At 45.8% G+C, this 16,852-nt stretch overlaps 3 protein-coding genes across 5 annotated transcripts; all 3 read left to right on the forward strand.

The window, feature by feature from the left end:
- Window positions 1-1,013: 1,013 nt before the first annotated feature.
- Window positions 1,014-1,766, forward strand: LOC133912489 (uncharacterized). Its single transcript, XM_062355243.1, has one exon. The coding sequence runs from the start codon at window positions 1,192-1,194 to the stop codon at window positions 1,582-1,584; it is 393 nt and encodes a 130-aa protein (XP_062211227.1). The 5' UTR covers window positions 1,014-1,191; the 3' UTR covers window positions 1,585-1,766.
- A 2,511-nt stretch (window positions 1,767-4,277) lies between these two features.
- LOC133912487 (uncharacterized) lies at window positions 4,278-4,936 on the forward strand. Its single transcript, XM_062355240.1, has one exon. It carries the CDS (start codon window positions 4,361-4,363, stop codon window positions 4,709-4,711), a length of 351 nt encoding a protein of 116 aa, XP_062211224.1. The 5' UTR covers window positions 4,278-4,360; the 3' UTR covers window positions 4,712-4,936.
- A 2,835-nt stretch (window positions 4,937-7,771) lies between these two features.
- Window positions 7,772-12,092, forward strand: LOC133912488 (serine/arginine-rich splicing factor SR34A-like). 3 transcript variants are annotated; one of them, XR_009908810.1, is made up of 15 exons: window positions 7,797-7,932; window positions 8,111-8,213; window positions 8,572-8,637; window positions 8,758-8,832; window positions 8,916-9,021; window positions 9,099-9,145; window positions 9,240-9,297; window positions 9,858-9,907; window positions 10,143-10,199; window positions 10,271-10,353; window positions 10,424-10,519; window positions 11,028-11,139; window positions 11,222-11,612; window positions 11,686-11,760; window positions 11,844-12,092. XR_009908810.1 is itself a non-coding variant. In XM_062355242.1 (14 exons), the coding sequence occupies exons 2-14, from the start codon at window positions 8,127-8,129 to the stop codon at window positions 11,856-11,858; spliced, it is 849 nt and encodes a 282-aa protein (XP_062211226.1). In that variant the 5' UTR covers window positions 7,772-7,932; window positions 8,111-8,126; the 3' UTR covers window positions 11,859-12,092. The 3 variants fall into 3 exon arrangements, 2 of the variants coding, with proteins under 2 accessions (XP_062211226.1, XP_062211225.1); XM_062355242.1 differs by lacking the exon at window positions 11,028-11,139 and having other exon boundaries at window positions 7,772-7,932; window positions 11,579-11,612; XM_062355241.1 differs by lacking the exons at window positions 11,028-11,139; window positions 11,222-11,612; window positions 11,686-11,760; window positions 11,844-12,092 and adding an exon at window positions 10,758-11,011.
- Window positions 12,093-16,852: the final 4,760 nt, after the last annotated feature.

Consider the following 16,852-nt stretch of genomic DNA (forward strand, 5'->3'; position numbering starts at 1 on the left):
ACCGGAGATAGCCCTACATCTCTTCACGGAGTGCTGCTACACCTCCCCGATTTGGCAACTCTACAGCGAAGTTATGTGGAGGGGGGGGGGGGCGCAAATCTTTTTTCCTCCTCCTCTATCTTATCTTCCTCTTCTTCTTTTGCAAAAAATAGAGAGAGTTTTTTTAAGGAGGGAAGCGGATATATGACAGTGGTAGCCGGTAGAGGGCTTAAGCCACTCCCACATCTCCTTAAGATCAGTTGCTGGTGACCCAATAGACCAAGGTTCAGAACTTAAACCCTTCATCGTGATCTACATCCTCCTTTGCTGAATGGTTGACAACCACCATGGAACACTCAAAACAACTGAAGAAAGCGATGGCCACCATGCTCATGCTAATCACCTAAGAGGAAGTATAGAAAGAGCGTAATGCACCTCCATTATCATCGTTCTTTTGGAAGATCAAAGATGAAGTGAGATTATAGATCTTAACAAAGATCATCGCACCTTCATTGTCAAAGCCCTACGATAGGAGGCTAGACACGATGAGGGACAGTGCGGCATGGTATGATAGGGCACGGCAACGCTAGAGAGGGACAAAGCAGCGTGGGGAAGACGAGCTACCATGAGTCTAGATTTAGGTATCTCCTTCTAGGATCTCGGATCCCCCATCAAATCTCTGCTAGTGCTGAGACCGAAGCTAGAGTTAATTTTGCATCCGATAAGTATTTTAGAATTAAATTAAATTTGCTATCTCAAATTTCAAAACGGATACATTCTCACTCCACTCGACGCCGACCGGATCCGATCCTTGCCGCCCTTAGGCCTGGCCCTCGTCATCAGATGGGCAGCTTCACGTGGAGTGGCAATCTGATGCTGCTCCCACCGCTGTACGCAGTCTCACTGCGGGTGGGGCCCTGTACGACAACCAGCCAAACCCATGGAGCCCGCCAGCAGTGACCACCACGGCACCACGAACCAACCCCTTCCCCTCGTGTAGTCGTGTGAATGTGTGATCTACGCATCTACCGGCCTACCGCTCCTCCCACGTGACACTCTCACTCGCCGCTATTCATTCACACACTCCCACCCCTACCATCCCTGCCGCTCCAAAAACTTCCTCTCCCATCACCGCCCCACGAGAGAGAGAGAGAGAGCTCACAGCGCTCGAGCAAGGAGTGGTGCGACCTGCTGCTGGGCGTCACATCGGCAATGGCGGGCGCGGCGGACGAGTACTACTACGGTGGCCCGGGCCCGCGGGGTGCCCCGCACGGGCTGCTGCTGGCGGTGGTGGTGGGGCTGGTGGTGGCGGGCCCGCTGTTCCTGGGCGACGGCGGCGAGGCGCTGACGGAGGCCGTGGCGGAGCTTCTCAGCCCCGTGGGCCTGCTGCTCCTCCCCGTGTGCCTGCTCCTCCTCATCCGCCTCCTCTCCTCCGACCGCGGCGCGGCCGCGCTCGCAGACGTCTTCGCCTTCGGCGGGTCCCCCGACGCCGTCCACCGCGTGGGGGGCTCCCCCGTCGGCGTCGCGCTCATGCTCTTCCTCATCCTCGCCCTGCTTTACTACCGGTCGGCGCTCTTCGGCGGCGACGGCGGCGACGACGAGTAGCAGCGTTAGCAGCAGAGATCGGTTCGATCGATCTCCGGCCGGCTGCCTTTACCGCTTTCGCTGGGGCTGCGTCGTGGTGTTGTTTTTGTAATGTGAGGTTTGCTAGGGGCTTGGGTGTTAAAGTGCATGTGTAAATCGGAGCAAATTACTACTAGTAATATGATGTTTGTTTCGTCGGTTTGTGATGAGGACTGCTGAAGCTTCTGTGCTGCCTCGGGCCATGTGTTTTGTTGTACTCTTCTGCAAGGTTGCCGTCGTAGGATGCAGTTCGATATCGTATATAAAAGTATTTTACTGATTGTACTGTAGCATTAGATCCTGTCCGTTCATTTCCAACGGGTCACAGCGGAAGTCACGGGTACTGCAGAAGAGTACAACAAAGATCCTCGTCGGTGGGATCTGTTTCACTACACCATTTTATCTAGGATGGCAAACAAGATTGCCATCCCTAATTTTACCCTACCCCATGAGCAGTACTGCAGTAACTAACCCGTCACTCTAGAGGACGACGACGACTTCATGCCTACTCGTGATTTCGTTCTCCTCTGTGTAGTCTTCTGTTCTATTTATCTCAGCATCTGCACCGCCGGTCCCTCATTCGTTGGTGCGTGAGCGCAACATGCAAAGAGGACGGAGGCACCTCTCTGCAGCGAAGCTGCGTGAGCCTACTGCCACTTAGTTAACCACGATCACGGACCTGCCGCGAAAATGCAAATGGCAGTACTGTTCCGCCTCGAATCGCGTGCACCGATCGATGTGGGTCTACTCTGATCAATCATGCCGTCGTGTGCTTTGTGCTTTACCCTCGGGATAACTAGGAGCGACGAAGCCATCATGTTGTCCCTCCCTTCCTCCCTCTGTTCCTCGCACACGAAAAGGAAAAGAGGTAGCTGCCCAGGGCTGATCCAGGAGCCGTGTTTGGGGCTACAGCACGGGACTAGTCCAGAAGCTTAGGAGAAATATTAGAAAAATTTAGAAAAAATTATATTATATATCCATTTGATACTTTTATATAGCACAGTCTCAGCTTATGAAATCCAGAAACAGAGATCCAGCACCCCTAGCATAGACGGGATCCGCTACTGTAGCTGCATACGATCGGTAGAAGCAGGGAGCGAAAGCTAGGCACGGATGGAGCGTCGCGGTGCAGGGGACAACGGTTTCTGGAGCCGCGCACTCATACGTGCGCGGTGCATCATTTCGAGCGCGGCGAGAATCGCTCCACTTCGTGGCGAGAATGGCCCCGCGCTGCGAGCCGAGCAGGCATGCTGCGAGAATCGCTTCACTTCGTGGCGCTGGACTGGCCAGCGCTTGCTGTCGGTGGCGCAGGTGCGGCCGTGCCGAGCAGAGGCGGAAGCATGGCATCATGGGTCATGGGTGGTGGGCGCTGAGAGAGAGATGACGAGCCGTGAGCACTGTGGGTACGCACTAGCAGCAGTAGCAGCGGTGATGTGCTCACCATGTCACGATGCACAGGAAAAGCTTGGCCAACCTACGCTAGTTGGGAAAAGCTCTGGTCCCCTTGCACGTCCTCCCCCTCTGTCTCCCTCCTCAATTTTCTCCTCTGAGATACGTGCAAAACTCCTCTAGTTATATTTCCAATAAATCCTAGCCATCCTTTTTTTAGGATGCTATTTCATGATCCTTAGCTGGTTCAACAATGAGTGGGGACGATTGGGTATTTGCAACTTTACCAGGAAAAAAACATGCATTTGTTTCTGGCCTAGGACGATTGGCCCAAAAGCCTGCATTTGCTTCTGGGCCAGGGGCGGATACAAGCGAAAATGAGTGGGACAATTGGGTATTTGTAACTTTATGAGAAAAAAAAAAGCTAAGTTCAATCCACTGAAAAACAAGAATTTGAACGGAGCATGTACCCTCGCTCGCTGCTGACAGTAGTTTTTCATAATCATTATGTTTTTGCTCATCTTTTGTAACTGTTATTTATGAAAGCTTCTCCAAAGATTCCCAAAAGAGTATCATTTGATGTTTTTCTTAAATATTTGTCTAAGAATTAATTAGTAAGCAGCTATGAAATATGTCATATAAAATCTAGGATCCAAAACTACATAGCATGAAAGGAAGAATAGTACATACAAGTAAATATTTGTGGGCAATAGCTTTGATTTTCCCTATCATGCAAGTTCATATAAACAATGTAATCTTGATAATCATATTTGAGATTACAGTCATCCAATCAAAACAAAAAAAAAGTTGTCTTTCCATGTATTTTTTGGATCAATGTTTCCAATAGATATCAATATACATATTTACACCCGCTAAATCAAACTACAAAATAGATATAACCAACTAAACGGATATCTTTTCAAGATTATATATGCAGAGGGTCAGGCTGAGGCAACTTTGGACTGGGACCCGCGGTTCCGGAAACCAAGGCTGCTTCCCATTCAAGCCCACAGGCCGGCCATCATCTATATCATGCGGTGCGGCCCAGATTGTGGCACGCCAGCCCAGAAACAGCCCAGTAGCCTGACGCTCACGTACGCATACGACATACACCGACACAGTGCCACACTACAGCTAGTTAGAGCCACCAGCTCGCTGTCAAAGATAAGACCTTATCCGGGACGGCCATTTGGTGCCGTCAGGGCCCTCCACGTCAGGCGAGTGCACTGACCTGGCACTTCAACCGGCTTTTCCTTCCCTACCCTATCTACATATCCTTCTCCCCTAGTCCCGGCCAGCCGCTCTTGCCATCACAAGTACACAAACCCATCCAAGTACCAAACGACAGCAAGCGCTGAGCTAGAGATCCATGGCCGCCACCACCGTCGCGGCGTCTCTGTCCGTTGCCCAGGCGCTCGGGAAGCCCCTGTGCGTCGGCAACGCGTCGTCGCTGCGCGCCTCGCCGCAGGGGGCGACGAGGTCGGCCTGCAGGATGGCCGTCCGGGCGTCGGCGCAGAAGCAGCCCGCGAAGGAGTGGGCGGCGGCGGCGGCCGTGGCGGCAGTGCTGGTGCTGCCGGAGGTCGCGGAGGCCGCGCAGCCGGCGCTGTCGCCGTCGCTCAAGAACTTCCTGCTCAGCATCGTCTCCGGCGGGGTCGTGCTCGTCGCCATTGTCGGCGCCGTCGTCGCTGTCTCCAATTTCGACCCCGTCAAGCGGGGCTGAATGCCTACGCGTCGCACGCCAGCTGCTCCGTGACCATGATCGGCTTAGGCTGTGTGTATCTATGTACTGAGAGCGGTCGATCACTTTTCCGTATGCTTCTGAATGAACAGTGTTTATTGCGTGAAACTTTTGCCGTGTAAATTTAATTTGATGCATGATCGATCGTATGAGCTGACAAGTTCAATACACGTAATTGAGATGGTGTATATGCGGCATTTTGTTGAATTGGTGTCGAGTATCCAAAGTTTCAATCTCCAAGTACGAGGGCAGTTGATTCATCCCTTATTTGTGCCAATGACATACGAGGCCCACGTGTAATACTGCCAGTCACAAATAATGAATTGTAAAAAATTACAATAGCAGAAAAAAATATTCTTTGATTAAGGGGATGAAGCGCATGCATCGTTCATCACTAATGAGTCGAATTTAGAACATCAAATGATATAGGAACAATTACAAAGAAATCGCTATTTCTAATATTATTGTAAGCTTATCATTAGAAAAGTACAAAAATACTATTAAAATTGTCATTCGAGTGACATCTTTGCAAAAAATAAAAAAACAGGGAGATATTTACAAATGCCCCAATGATATAAGGACACTGATCTCGGTAGATTTGCACCCGGTTTATTTAGGATCGATCTCTCGATGTTTCCGATTTGGCTACAATTCTACCCTTTTACCAATTCCACTTCACCTTCCTACCACCACTCATTTCTCACTCAATTTGATATTGATGCAATTTAGAGTTTATTTGATAAAGCTCTAACTTATGCTAGATTTAGAGTTTGTAAACTAAAAAAATTAGGTTATACCTTTATTTTTAGTTTAAAATGCGAAGAAGATGCTCATTTAAACATCCCCAATTTATTGTCCCCGACTCTTCTACCAGAATCTAACAAACACACATTTACTCGGTTACTCCCTTCAGTCAAAAGTACTTAACATTTTAGACTTCACAATATCTAATATGTACTTTGACCACTATTTTATACCAAAATATATCTATAAAATCTAACGACAAATCTGCACATATAATTTTCATATTTCTAAACTGAATATGACCCCGTTTGGATACATTTCCCAAAAAAGCCGAAAGCCTATCCAAACGTGTAGCTTCTCAAACATGCTTATCCAAACACGGCCGACATTTTTCCATGTAATGCAGAAGCCGCTCGAAACCTGCTTCTAGAACTTTTACCGATCGTGTTTACCAAAATGCCCTCAAAGTTGCATGGTATTTATCCACCCTTTGCCATCATATAAATACGCTTACCACCATCCTCCCGTTCGATTTCGGCCTCATTTCTCCCCCACTCACTAGACTGCTCTCGCTCACCTAGCTCACCTGCAGTGCCACTGCTCGCTTATCTGCCCTCACTGTCGCCCTCCCCGTTGGCCCCATTGCAGCATCCTACCTACCCCCGGCCCCCGACGCTCCTACTCACCAGGCGCACTACTTGGGCGGGCTCATCGCCCCTCCTCGGCTAGATCTGGCAGCAGGACCGATCATCCGTCACCATACTACACCACCGTGAGTCGTCACCATACCGTCGATCTACCACCTTGTCAGCCTACAACAGTCGCCGCTCGACGCGCTTGGCAGGTGGAGCCAACCTTGCCGCCCTCACCTCCCGATGCGCCTGAGGTATGAATAGCGTGCTCGAGTATTGCCTGCTACTGGATTCGTTTTGATTTGCGGACATTGTGTTATCCGCAATGGTGGGGGAGCATGCGTGTTGCTGCCAGTGGGGGTGGGTGGCCACGTCGGGTGCGGGCCGACATCGTGTGCCTCCACTGCAGTTGTGTGCTCTATTATGCTTTTCATTCGAACTTGTATTGTATCTACAAGTGCATTGAACTCTGTTTTCGTATGCATGTTAAGGTGGATTTGCAGAGCATGGCGACCTACAAGTCCGGGTGGTAAGACAGTAAGATTTTAACACACATTTCTTCGCTGCGCTTTAAGTGGTTAGTGATGCTTTAGGATCCATATACAACCACACCAAGAGGAGTTTGAAAAATATGACACTGATGAGGACCACATTCCGTGAGGTGCTCAACCACATCAAGTGGGAGGCGCCAACATTCCGTGAGATGCTCAACCACATCAAGTGGGAGGTGCCGGTGACACTGCTATGGCGCAAGATGAACAAGACACGAACCAGTTTCGTGACAGTATTGCTACCTCTTTGATGGCAAGTAGAATTTTGGAATATTTTCATTACATGCTACTACTACTATCTGGCGAATAAGATTTTGGTATTGTAATGTCACATAACCTATTATTTGTCAAAAATTCTTTGTGATCGATGCATGTATTGTTTGATGTCATTGTTTGTACATATGTCGTTGTAGCTTTATCAGGGTTTACACATGCCAATTACGCTTTAACATCATATTTACAACTAATCGGCTAAACCATGGGCATTTTAGACATTTCATCATTCAGCCACAGCTACATCATACAACCAACCAATCCAAAAGCCAGATATCCAAATGGCTTTCTTCTCAGCTCAGAAGCCCAACAGCCACAACCGCTTCCCTGGTCAGCCAGTGAGCTCTGCTTATCCAAACAAGGCCTATGTTAAGAGTGATTGGTAGTCAAATTTTGTCAGTTATGGAGTTTAGGTCCTATTTGGATAGGCTGTGATTTTAGGGCTTCTAATTAGCTGAGAAAGTGACTGTAGCTGTTAAATTTTGGTGGTTGGTTTTTAGAATAAACTTTTAGCTTCTCAACACACAAAAAATCAGAAAAGTCCATCTCAACTTAGCCAACCAAAAATAAAAAACTAAGACTAAAAACCAACTATTTAAATAACTTTTGATTTTTTTTAGGGTAAGTTAGGAAAAAAGCTAGTCCAAACGGGGTTAGTAGGAGCCTCCAGGATCACCAGAGCTACGGGCCTCCTGGATCGGTGAGCGCGAATCTTGAAGCAACAAAAGGCCCATCCCATCTCCCGGTCGGGATCTCTCCCGTCTATCCAAAAAGTAGAGCCGAAACGTAAACGGGGCCGACGGCCACAGCCCACAAGACACGGACGGGCTCGCCGCTTCTGCAAGCCTGCGCGGACCGGATCCTTGGTTTCGGGTCGCGACTTCCTTCGGGTGGTCATAAACCCTCGCCTCCTGCTCCCGTCTCATCCCCGCCCCCCTCGAGCTCGCAGCCGCGGAAGCCAAACCCTAGCCTCGACCCGCACCTCCAGCCACCGCGTGTTCCGGTACAAATCTCCGCCTCCTATCTCCCCTCGCGATTCATGCGCCGCACCACGCTGATTCCCTCGATTTCGTTTTGAGTTTTTGTCTTCTCGTTTTGGGTTATGTTCTGTCGGGTTGGGGAGATGCGGATGCGGATGCGTCGATGGGTGGTTTACTGACTGATGCTTGCTTGGTTGGTAGGTTGCAGCAGGGGAGGATGAGCAGGCGCTGGAGCCGGACGATCTATGTCGGGAACCTCCCCGGCGACATCCGGGAGAGGGAGGTGGAAGATCTGTTCCACAAGGTCGGAAGTTTTCTATTTATTTATTTGCGTTATAGTCTTAATAAATAAAGTAAGCTGTGTTACTGTGTTTGGCTGGGCTCCGTTAGACAGTTACTATGTGTTTTGTTAGATTTCCACCATCTTGTATCCTATGATTTACTTTCGCAATATAATGGAATGCATCTATGTGCTGATATGGTCATGCCAATAGACTGCAGAAGATTGTTTGTTTGGAAAACCTTGGGGTTTGCCTACGTTTTTTTTCTACTCTGTATAATCTCATGATATGTGCTCGAGGATGTACTCTCAGCTGCCATGCATTTTTAAGGTAGTATGATTTGTGTGTTGAGGTCTAATATTATAAATCTTGTTAATGCAGTATGGGAGAATTGTTGACATTGACTTGAAGATCCCCCCGAGGCCGCCTGGTTATGCTTTTGTTGAGGTCGGATACATCTGAATGTTTTTAGGACATCGTTATCCTTTTCCCTCAAAGAAGACCTTGATTTTGATAGATGATTTGAGTCACAAATGGCAAATCTAAGGTAATTTGCTAATCTTGTAGTTTGAAGATCCTCGTGATGCCGAAGATGCAATTGCTGGAAGGGATGGCTACAACTTTGATGGAAATCGTCTAAGAGTAAGCTAATCAAGCTTCGATGACTTTCATATTTACACCTGTTGTCTTCAATTTGTTTGTCTAATGCCCACTTCTGTGGGCAGGTGGAACCTGCACATGGTGGTAGAGGTAATGCTTCCTCGAACGATCGTTCAAGTGGCTTTGGTGGCGGAGCACGCCGTGGTGTGTCTAGGCACTCAGACTATCGTGGTATGGCTTGTATTCATGTTGAAAATCATTATTTTTCAATTCTCTGTTTGCATCCTTAATTTGAATCATTGCTACAGTTCTTGTTAGTGGACTGCCTTCTTCTGCATCATGGCAAGATCTAAAGGTTTGCAGCAAATACCTTCTCCCTCGAGGCGTTTTCCTTTTTTCCCTTAAAATGTATGCTTTCATCACATTAACACTTAATAATTTCTGCCCAGGACCATATGAGGAAAGCAGGTGATGTCTGTTTCTCTGAAGTTTACCGTGAAGGCGGTGGTAAGTTGCATTCTGAATTAGCTTCCGCTTTTAGTCTAGTTTCATTTCCGAGATGCTCATCAGACAGGGGTACTTAACTTTTTGCCACTCTTAAGAAGTGGCAATTCTCGCTCTCATTGACATGTGCAGTCACTTGAGTCATTGACCGTGGGCTAGGGTGGCAAATCTGTTGCCGCTCACCTCATAAGAGTAACAAATTGTTAAATATCTCCATCAGACATCTTTAGAAGCACAGTCATGAAAATATATTTCTGGTGCTAATTCTTTTAAAAGCAATACAGTCTTTGGCATAAAAATCCACTCATATGGTCCCTTTCCCCCTTGAACCTGGAATACCGACAATATCATTATGATGATTCCATATCCAGTCTTAAAAGCAACACCTTTTACTCGGTTTTTCCATGTCTGATGTGTTCCAAAAAAAGTACTGGGTCTCATGTGATTGCTTCATGTTCATTCTTTTTTTATTTATTAAGGAATATGTTGTAAAGCTATCTATGAGAATAATTCTTAACAATTTTTGTCACAAGTTCTTCACCTATGTTTCTATGTTGTTACAGGCACCTTAGGGATTGTGGACTACTCAAACTATGATGATATGAAATATGCTGTAAGTCCATATTTGATATGTTTCCATGTGACTTGTTGCATTGGCTGACCAATTTGTGCGAAGCATTATATTCTGTAGTGTTTTCTCGTCCCTTTTAATCTGTTTGACCTTCTTCAATACCTGATTTTTGATTGTATCGCTATCTGTCACCATTCGCTCTATCTCTTCATTTTATCCCTAGCTCTGTGGTTTTGATGCTTTGAATTTTCCTCTTGGCTTTGACAACCACTTGCAGATAAAGAAACTGGATGATACTGAATTCAGGAATGCCTTTGGTCGAGCTTATATAAGGGTAAGCAGTGTTTCTTGTTTCTGGTTCAGTCCTGGGAATCTCTTCTGTTGTTAACCGTGCATTATCTACAGGTGAAGGAATATGACGGCAAACGTGGCCGCTCATCACGTAGCCGAAGCCCAAGTCGTAGCTACAGCAGAAGCAGGAGCCCATCGTATGTTGCCATTTTTGATGTTGTTGGGTAACCTTGTTGACAATTAACTGGTTATGAATATGCTCTGCAGAAAATCTCCCAGGGCTCGTCGTTCAGCATCTAGATCCCGTTCGAGGTCTGTTTCTTCCCGTTCAAGGTCAGCATCAAAAGGACGTTCCCCATCAAGGTAACATACACTGATCCCTGATCCCATTTTTGAGCTTTTAACCCTTAAGTCAAGTAGTTATCTACTTAATTTTCGAGAAGCACAACAGATATACATTCCTAAATATGCGATCTTATATGCCTACATTTGTATCATAATTACTTGTTGCGTATTGTGGCGGCATTTAAAAAAAAAAATCCGCTGTGTTATTTGAAAACAGTGATTAATGTACATTATCCAAATAATGTTTCTCTGTTAGCCAATATTCATTGGCCTGGGAGGAAAGCTGCTGACTTACTGCAACAATAGAATACTTCATTTAGTACCCAATCATTCTGTAATAAACATTGTAACCTTCCATGTCAGCACTCTGGTGCCATCCGTTAAGTGCTCCCAAGCATATCTGCGCTGCTGATGCCTTGCTATACAGTTTGACTTCTTGGCCTCTTGGGAATTTTCTTCTCAAGTGCTCAGATTCTCATATGTACAATATGAACTGCTTAGTCTTTTGTGTGTTTTGTTTTTGAAGACTCGATTATCTGGTCATTTTATCTGGGATTGTGCGGCGATCTGGGGATTGCGCATTAGGATATTGAGGATGGGATTTTCTCAATTTGCTACAGTTCAGTTGGTTGTATGAGGTATGCTTGTTAATTGAGCTTCTATGGAAAGCTAAAATCATCCAATTTTTTTACCTAATGTACTGTAACTGATTACCATCAGAGCTTGGGCATAGCGCATTGTTTGGAATACTGGACATAAGAGCGTTAAGGATTGATGATCTGGATTATGGTGGTACAATTGCTAGGAATGTGCTTGGAATTCAATGCTCGGGAAATGAGTTTTCTTCCTACCTCGTGCATACTTCGGATGGTTGCTGTAGTTCAATGGCACTGTTTGCATTTAATATGACAACTTTACATTATTACATGCTTTGGACTTACGGAACTGAATGCTTCTATCTTCAATGAGCTTTTATCGCTTTCGTTCGGCTGGGCGAGGCGCCATGGCTTTTGGAATCAAGTTGTTAAAGCTGCATTTGGGATATTGAATTCAGTTGTTTGTGGAACCTTTTTGCAGATCACCAGCAAGATCCAAATCTCCTAATGCTTCTGTAAGTTTCTGTCATCATATGCAAACAAATCTATTTTTTTGCGTAATTTTTATCTATTAAAATGTCTACACAGCCAGCAAATGGTGAAGCAGCAAGTCCCAAGAAACAGAGCCCCAGCAGGAGCCCATCTGGCTCACGTTCTCCCGATGTAAAATGATTCTGCTTCTCAGCATTTGTAAACCGTTGATCACTACGTGGTTGATCTGACACTAATTCATTTCCTGTTTTCAGGCCAAACCTGAATAGAACTGCTGTGCTGATGAGGAATTGCGGATGGAGTCCTGATCTCAGTATCTGAGCAACTGCGCAATGAGATTCCAGGATATTAACTATCAGCTTGTATCGATGGAAACTCCAGACTAATGCACTGTTATTTTTGTCTAGCCTGTGTAAGGGCATATTTACTTTGACTAGTATTGATTGTTGAATGCTATGTGGATTGTCTTGACTAAAGCTCATGTTTTGAATTGTTGTGGACCATATGCCAGTTTTCGTCCTTTCTTTGTTTACTGCGGTATCATTGCTGCACAATGGTTTGGCCTGGGCATTTGGTTTTTTCGGTGTATGGATAATTCGGTTTTAAGAATATGCAAACCGAAGTTGATGGAAAATATTGGAAAATCGCCTAGTTTGGTTTTGGTTTTAAGTTTCGTTTTTTGGTTTTAAGCGAATTTCAGATAGGTGGTGAAGCTGAAAGGCATAATTTGACAACAGGGTACTGATTATGGATAGGTGTGCAATGGCTACCAAAATTTCAACCTAAATAATCTTAATTTCTTCCAGATGTAAATCAGCCTTCTAGTTTTTTTTAAAAAACATCTGAATATACCTAGTTAACAATTGAATGGATCACTAACCTATATAAAATGGTTATTCAAACAGGGACAAAAAAAAACCCTGCCATACATGAGATGAAGCATGTTTGCACTGATGACACATAGGACTTAACATTATTTTGGAACAAGTGCTGATGACCTGATGCAGCAAGGAGCAATGCAGCATGAACTATGGACAATTTGTGACAATCTGAAATATGGAAGTGTGGTACTCTTATCAATCAACCATATGTCATCTTTGGACTTAGATTCCTACCAGTCTGAGCTTCAAAAGATTGCTGCAAGAGAAAACTACAATTGTCAATTTATCAAGTCTAACTTGTGTACTGAATCCACCAGGCAAGGTTTCACGTTTCCAAACACAAACATAGCAAGAAGCAATATACCATATCAGTAGAGGAAAGATTGAAAGAATATACGTTAGAGTGTTGTTGTCACCGTTCTAGTCCCCGTCGGAAAGCTTGCCTGGTCTGTACGTGCTCGGGCTTCGGGCGCCGGCTAGCTCGATAGCTCATGCAGTCCTACTCGTCTGCTCTCTGCTGGGTGGGTGTCAGGCAGAGTTTGGCGGTTTGACGGCATGTCAGCAGTTGACATCCGAGCACTAGATACAGGGGTCAGGCGGGCGACAGTTTGACGGTGGGTGGCTAGGCGCTAGGGATAGGCGGGCGACTTGACATCGTGGTGGGCTGGCGCTAGGGTTAGGCGATGCTCCGAGGTGGCTAGGGTTGCCGCTTGGCGATTTAGGGAGTCGGGGTCGGGGGCAAGGAGTCATGGCTAGTGCTAGGGTTATCGAGTTGAGGGGAGTAGGCCTTGGGCTGCCAGGTGGAGTCCGGGAAGAGACTTCAATTCTTCAGGTTCTTCAGTTTTGGGCACATGATCACCGAACCGAGAACCGACCACCGAACATCATTGAAACATAAACCAAACTGACCATCTAACATCGAAAAAACCGATAATTTTGGTGGTTTAGATTCGGTTCGGTTCGGTTCTTCGTTTCCTGTGTTTTTTGGCCCATGCCTAACAATGGTACACGGTTTGCTTGCGAAATGCTTAGGCTAGTTTCTCGGCAGAAGCAGCATTAACTTTAGTTTCAGCGGCGAATCTGGAGGCCTGGAGAATAAGGATTCGATGATCATGGGTGGATGGTTGCTATATTTTAGGCACGATATACTCGTACCAAAGAATTAATAGCTGAGCTGAGTGCTCCATTGCTGGCCGGCTGTGGCGTTGCACCGACTTCGGCAGCCAGGCTAACTGCCCAATTATTTGCCGTGTTCATGCCATTTTCAACCTGTTCTGGTGCGTGTGCCAATATACGCTCTGAATTGACGCAATGCAAGGCGAATCCGAAGACAACAGTTGCTAGACTAACTTGCTGCCATTCCAGTTTACTGGATGATGGTGGTAGTTGCGAAATCAGTCATGTATGTGACGCATGTAGCTTGGCTTAGAATTGGAAACCATCCGAGCTGCGTAGTTGGAAATGAAGTTCAGCATCAGCGGCAAATGCGATCTTCACAAGTTTAACGACCAACGAAGCAGCAGCGGGGTCCCGTCCGCTCAATTCACGTTGCCATTGGCGAAAAAATGCTCAACGCTGGGGCTGGGGCCTCTCCAGCCTCCAACACGGCACCACAGCACCATCACAGCCCACGCTCACCCGAGAATGGCGATGGTGATGACCAACGCCCGCGAAAACGACGGTGTTGGTAGTTGTGGGCAGTGCACCAGTGGTTGAGAAGAATGGTTGGTGCTTACGGTAGTCTGCAATGGCGGATACGGTTTCATTATTCATAGGTTGGGTTTAAAACAATGTATCACTGTAATCGTCTATTAGCGTACGTTGAATTCTGAATTGGGTGTGTATTACTACCCTTGTTTTTAGATGCTTTCGCAGTTCCGTAATTTTGCTCATTATATATGTAACAGGTACTACCTCCGTTTCAATATATTTGTCCATAACCCACACTATACGCACTAACCAAGTATTATATATAAGGAAAAAACAATATGAAATGATCATCCAAACCCCTTTAAATGACATGATACAAACATTTTTTTTCTCTCACAAAGCATTTAATTAGGGATATAGATTGGAAACATTGCAATAATTATATTCTTGATTTTCTCAATAGACAAATATTTTGAAATATATTCTTCTGATGTCATTGACAAACATAATGAAACGGAGAGAGTACTCATAGTTAAATAAAAAGATACGACAAACTAAGAATTTACCGCTATGATGAAGTGCATTCACGATGATTTTGCATATGCTAATCAATTGACTCATTGACATGTGGCTCTAGGATTTATGTTAGACCAAACCCAACAGGTTCCCTTCGCGGCCCAGATTCCCGTCGTGAAGGGATTCCCGTTCCCTTCAGCGCTCCCAACGGTTTCTCTTCACGGTTTCCTTCACGACAGGATTCCCAGGGTCATTCCCTTCAGGACGGGATTCTCTCTCCGTTCCCTTCGCGATTCCTCTCGAAGAGAAGCTGTTGGAGATGAGAGGAAATAAAGGGAATGGGAACGGAAAAGGGAATCGGGAAGGGAACGAAATGAAGGGAATATGGTTGGGGGTAGTCTTAGGGAACAAAGGGGGAGCAGTGCACTGAGTACTTCAATAAATTGCGCTAATCTGTCTTGTTCCCGCTGCTGAATCATCAATTGGCAAAATAAAACTATTCATTTTTTTTTTGGAAAAAAGCATTCATTTTTCTGGGAAAAAACTATTCATTTAATAATGATTGTATCGGCTTCGAAGGAGACGAGGAAGGAACTCGTACAACCATTGGAGGTAAGACTGGCAATTGGACCCGTGGGTTTAGGTATCCGTGAGATTTGCATCCGAGGGGTCTGGATTTGGGTCCACATTTTTGCCCACTGATTTAGCGAGTCGAGTACCCAAAATGGGTCAAGTCAGTCTCAGATTTTAAAATTTGCCCTTGGGTGACCACGAGTCGCCCGAGATGTTAGATGCAATGTAGCCGACACACCTCTTTGCAGTCAAGCCCATGCCATTGTTCCCTTCCTAGTCATCACTGCATCACATAGTCACACACCCGGCCGCCATCTCTCGGGCTCTCAGCTGCCATCATCTCTCAATCGTCACCCGCTCGACCACCATCTCTCGGCCGCCGCTGCCCCGCAACCATCACCTGCCCGGCTGTCATCTCTCGACCGCCACCTCCCCACAACCATCGCTTGTCCGACTACCATCTTTCGGCTGCCGCCACCACCGCCCGATAGTAGTCGATCGATTGCTGCCACGTGCCTGGCCGACTGACAGTTGTCGCACCACTGAACAGAACCCAATGAGCGCCCGACGAGTTCGGGTTTAGGTTTCAATTTTCACCCGTTTGGTAATTAAGTTTGGGTAGGATATGGTTTTGCTCCCCTGGACCTGACTCAACCTGACCCATTGCCAGACCTAATTGGAGGGAGAGTCCCCTAGGCCCAGGGGCCAAGCCCATCATGGCCCACCTAGACCACCGTTACCTCTCCCTTCTCGGTTGTTCTCAAAACCCCACACCGCACCACCATCATCACTGTCGAGGAACTACTGCTACCAATGTAATCTAGAGATCTCTAAAGAAAACAATCACACAAAAGAGACACAATGAAGGAGAAAAAACTTTCTGTTCTTTATTTATTTGTGTTCTACAATTAGGAGTTATGCCCCATATATATAGTGCTACAAACCCCCTAAGAGATAGAATCAAATCTTTCAAGAGATCGAGACGAGCCCACATTCAGTTTTAAAACTCCATGTTTCATAGCACTCCCCTTTGAGCACTTCTCGTGAAATACATATGTCTCATCAAAACTCCTCAAAAACCTAGTGAGAAAAATTGGAGAAAGAGTATATAGCTTACGACATGGTCACATGAATTGCCTCATCAAAAACCTTAAAAAGAGAAACTTCTAAAACTCATTTAAGGGAAAAAGAGTACAATCCACCCAAAATGTTTTATATAATCTTCATGATTAACTTTGTACACTTAATCTTCTTGACTAAGATTTAATTCCTCATATCGGTATTATGTGAAAATTCTCCCTCTGAAATGTGCAACTCTCTAAGCATCATCATCCCAATGTCACGAACACATCATTCAAAATTAGATGCAGAGAGAGACTTAGTGAATAAATATGTAAGATTTTCACATGACTTGGTATGCATTACCTTTATTTCATTCATTTTATACAATTCATAAGCATAAAAGAACTGTGGGTTGATATGCTTCGTTAAGTTACTTTTCACATATCCCGATTACACTTGTGCAACACATGCATCATTATCTTCATAGATAATGGTGGAGGTGTTAGTAGTATTCAAACCACATGACTGCTGGATATGATTGATCACTCTTCTAAGTCATGCGTATTCCCGTGCGGTTTCAT

This window comes from Phragmites australis, chromosome 3 (genome assembly GCF_958298935.1).
Source record: "Phragmites australis chromosome 3, lpPhrAust1.1, whole genome shotgun sequence".
Lineage (NCBI taxonomy): Eukaryota > Viridiplantae > Streptophyta > Magnoliopsida > Poales > Poaceae > Phragmites > Phragmites australis.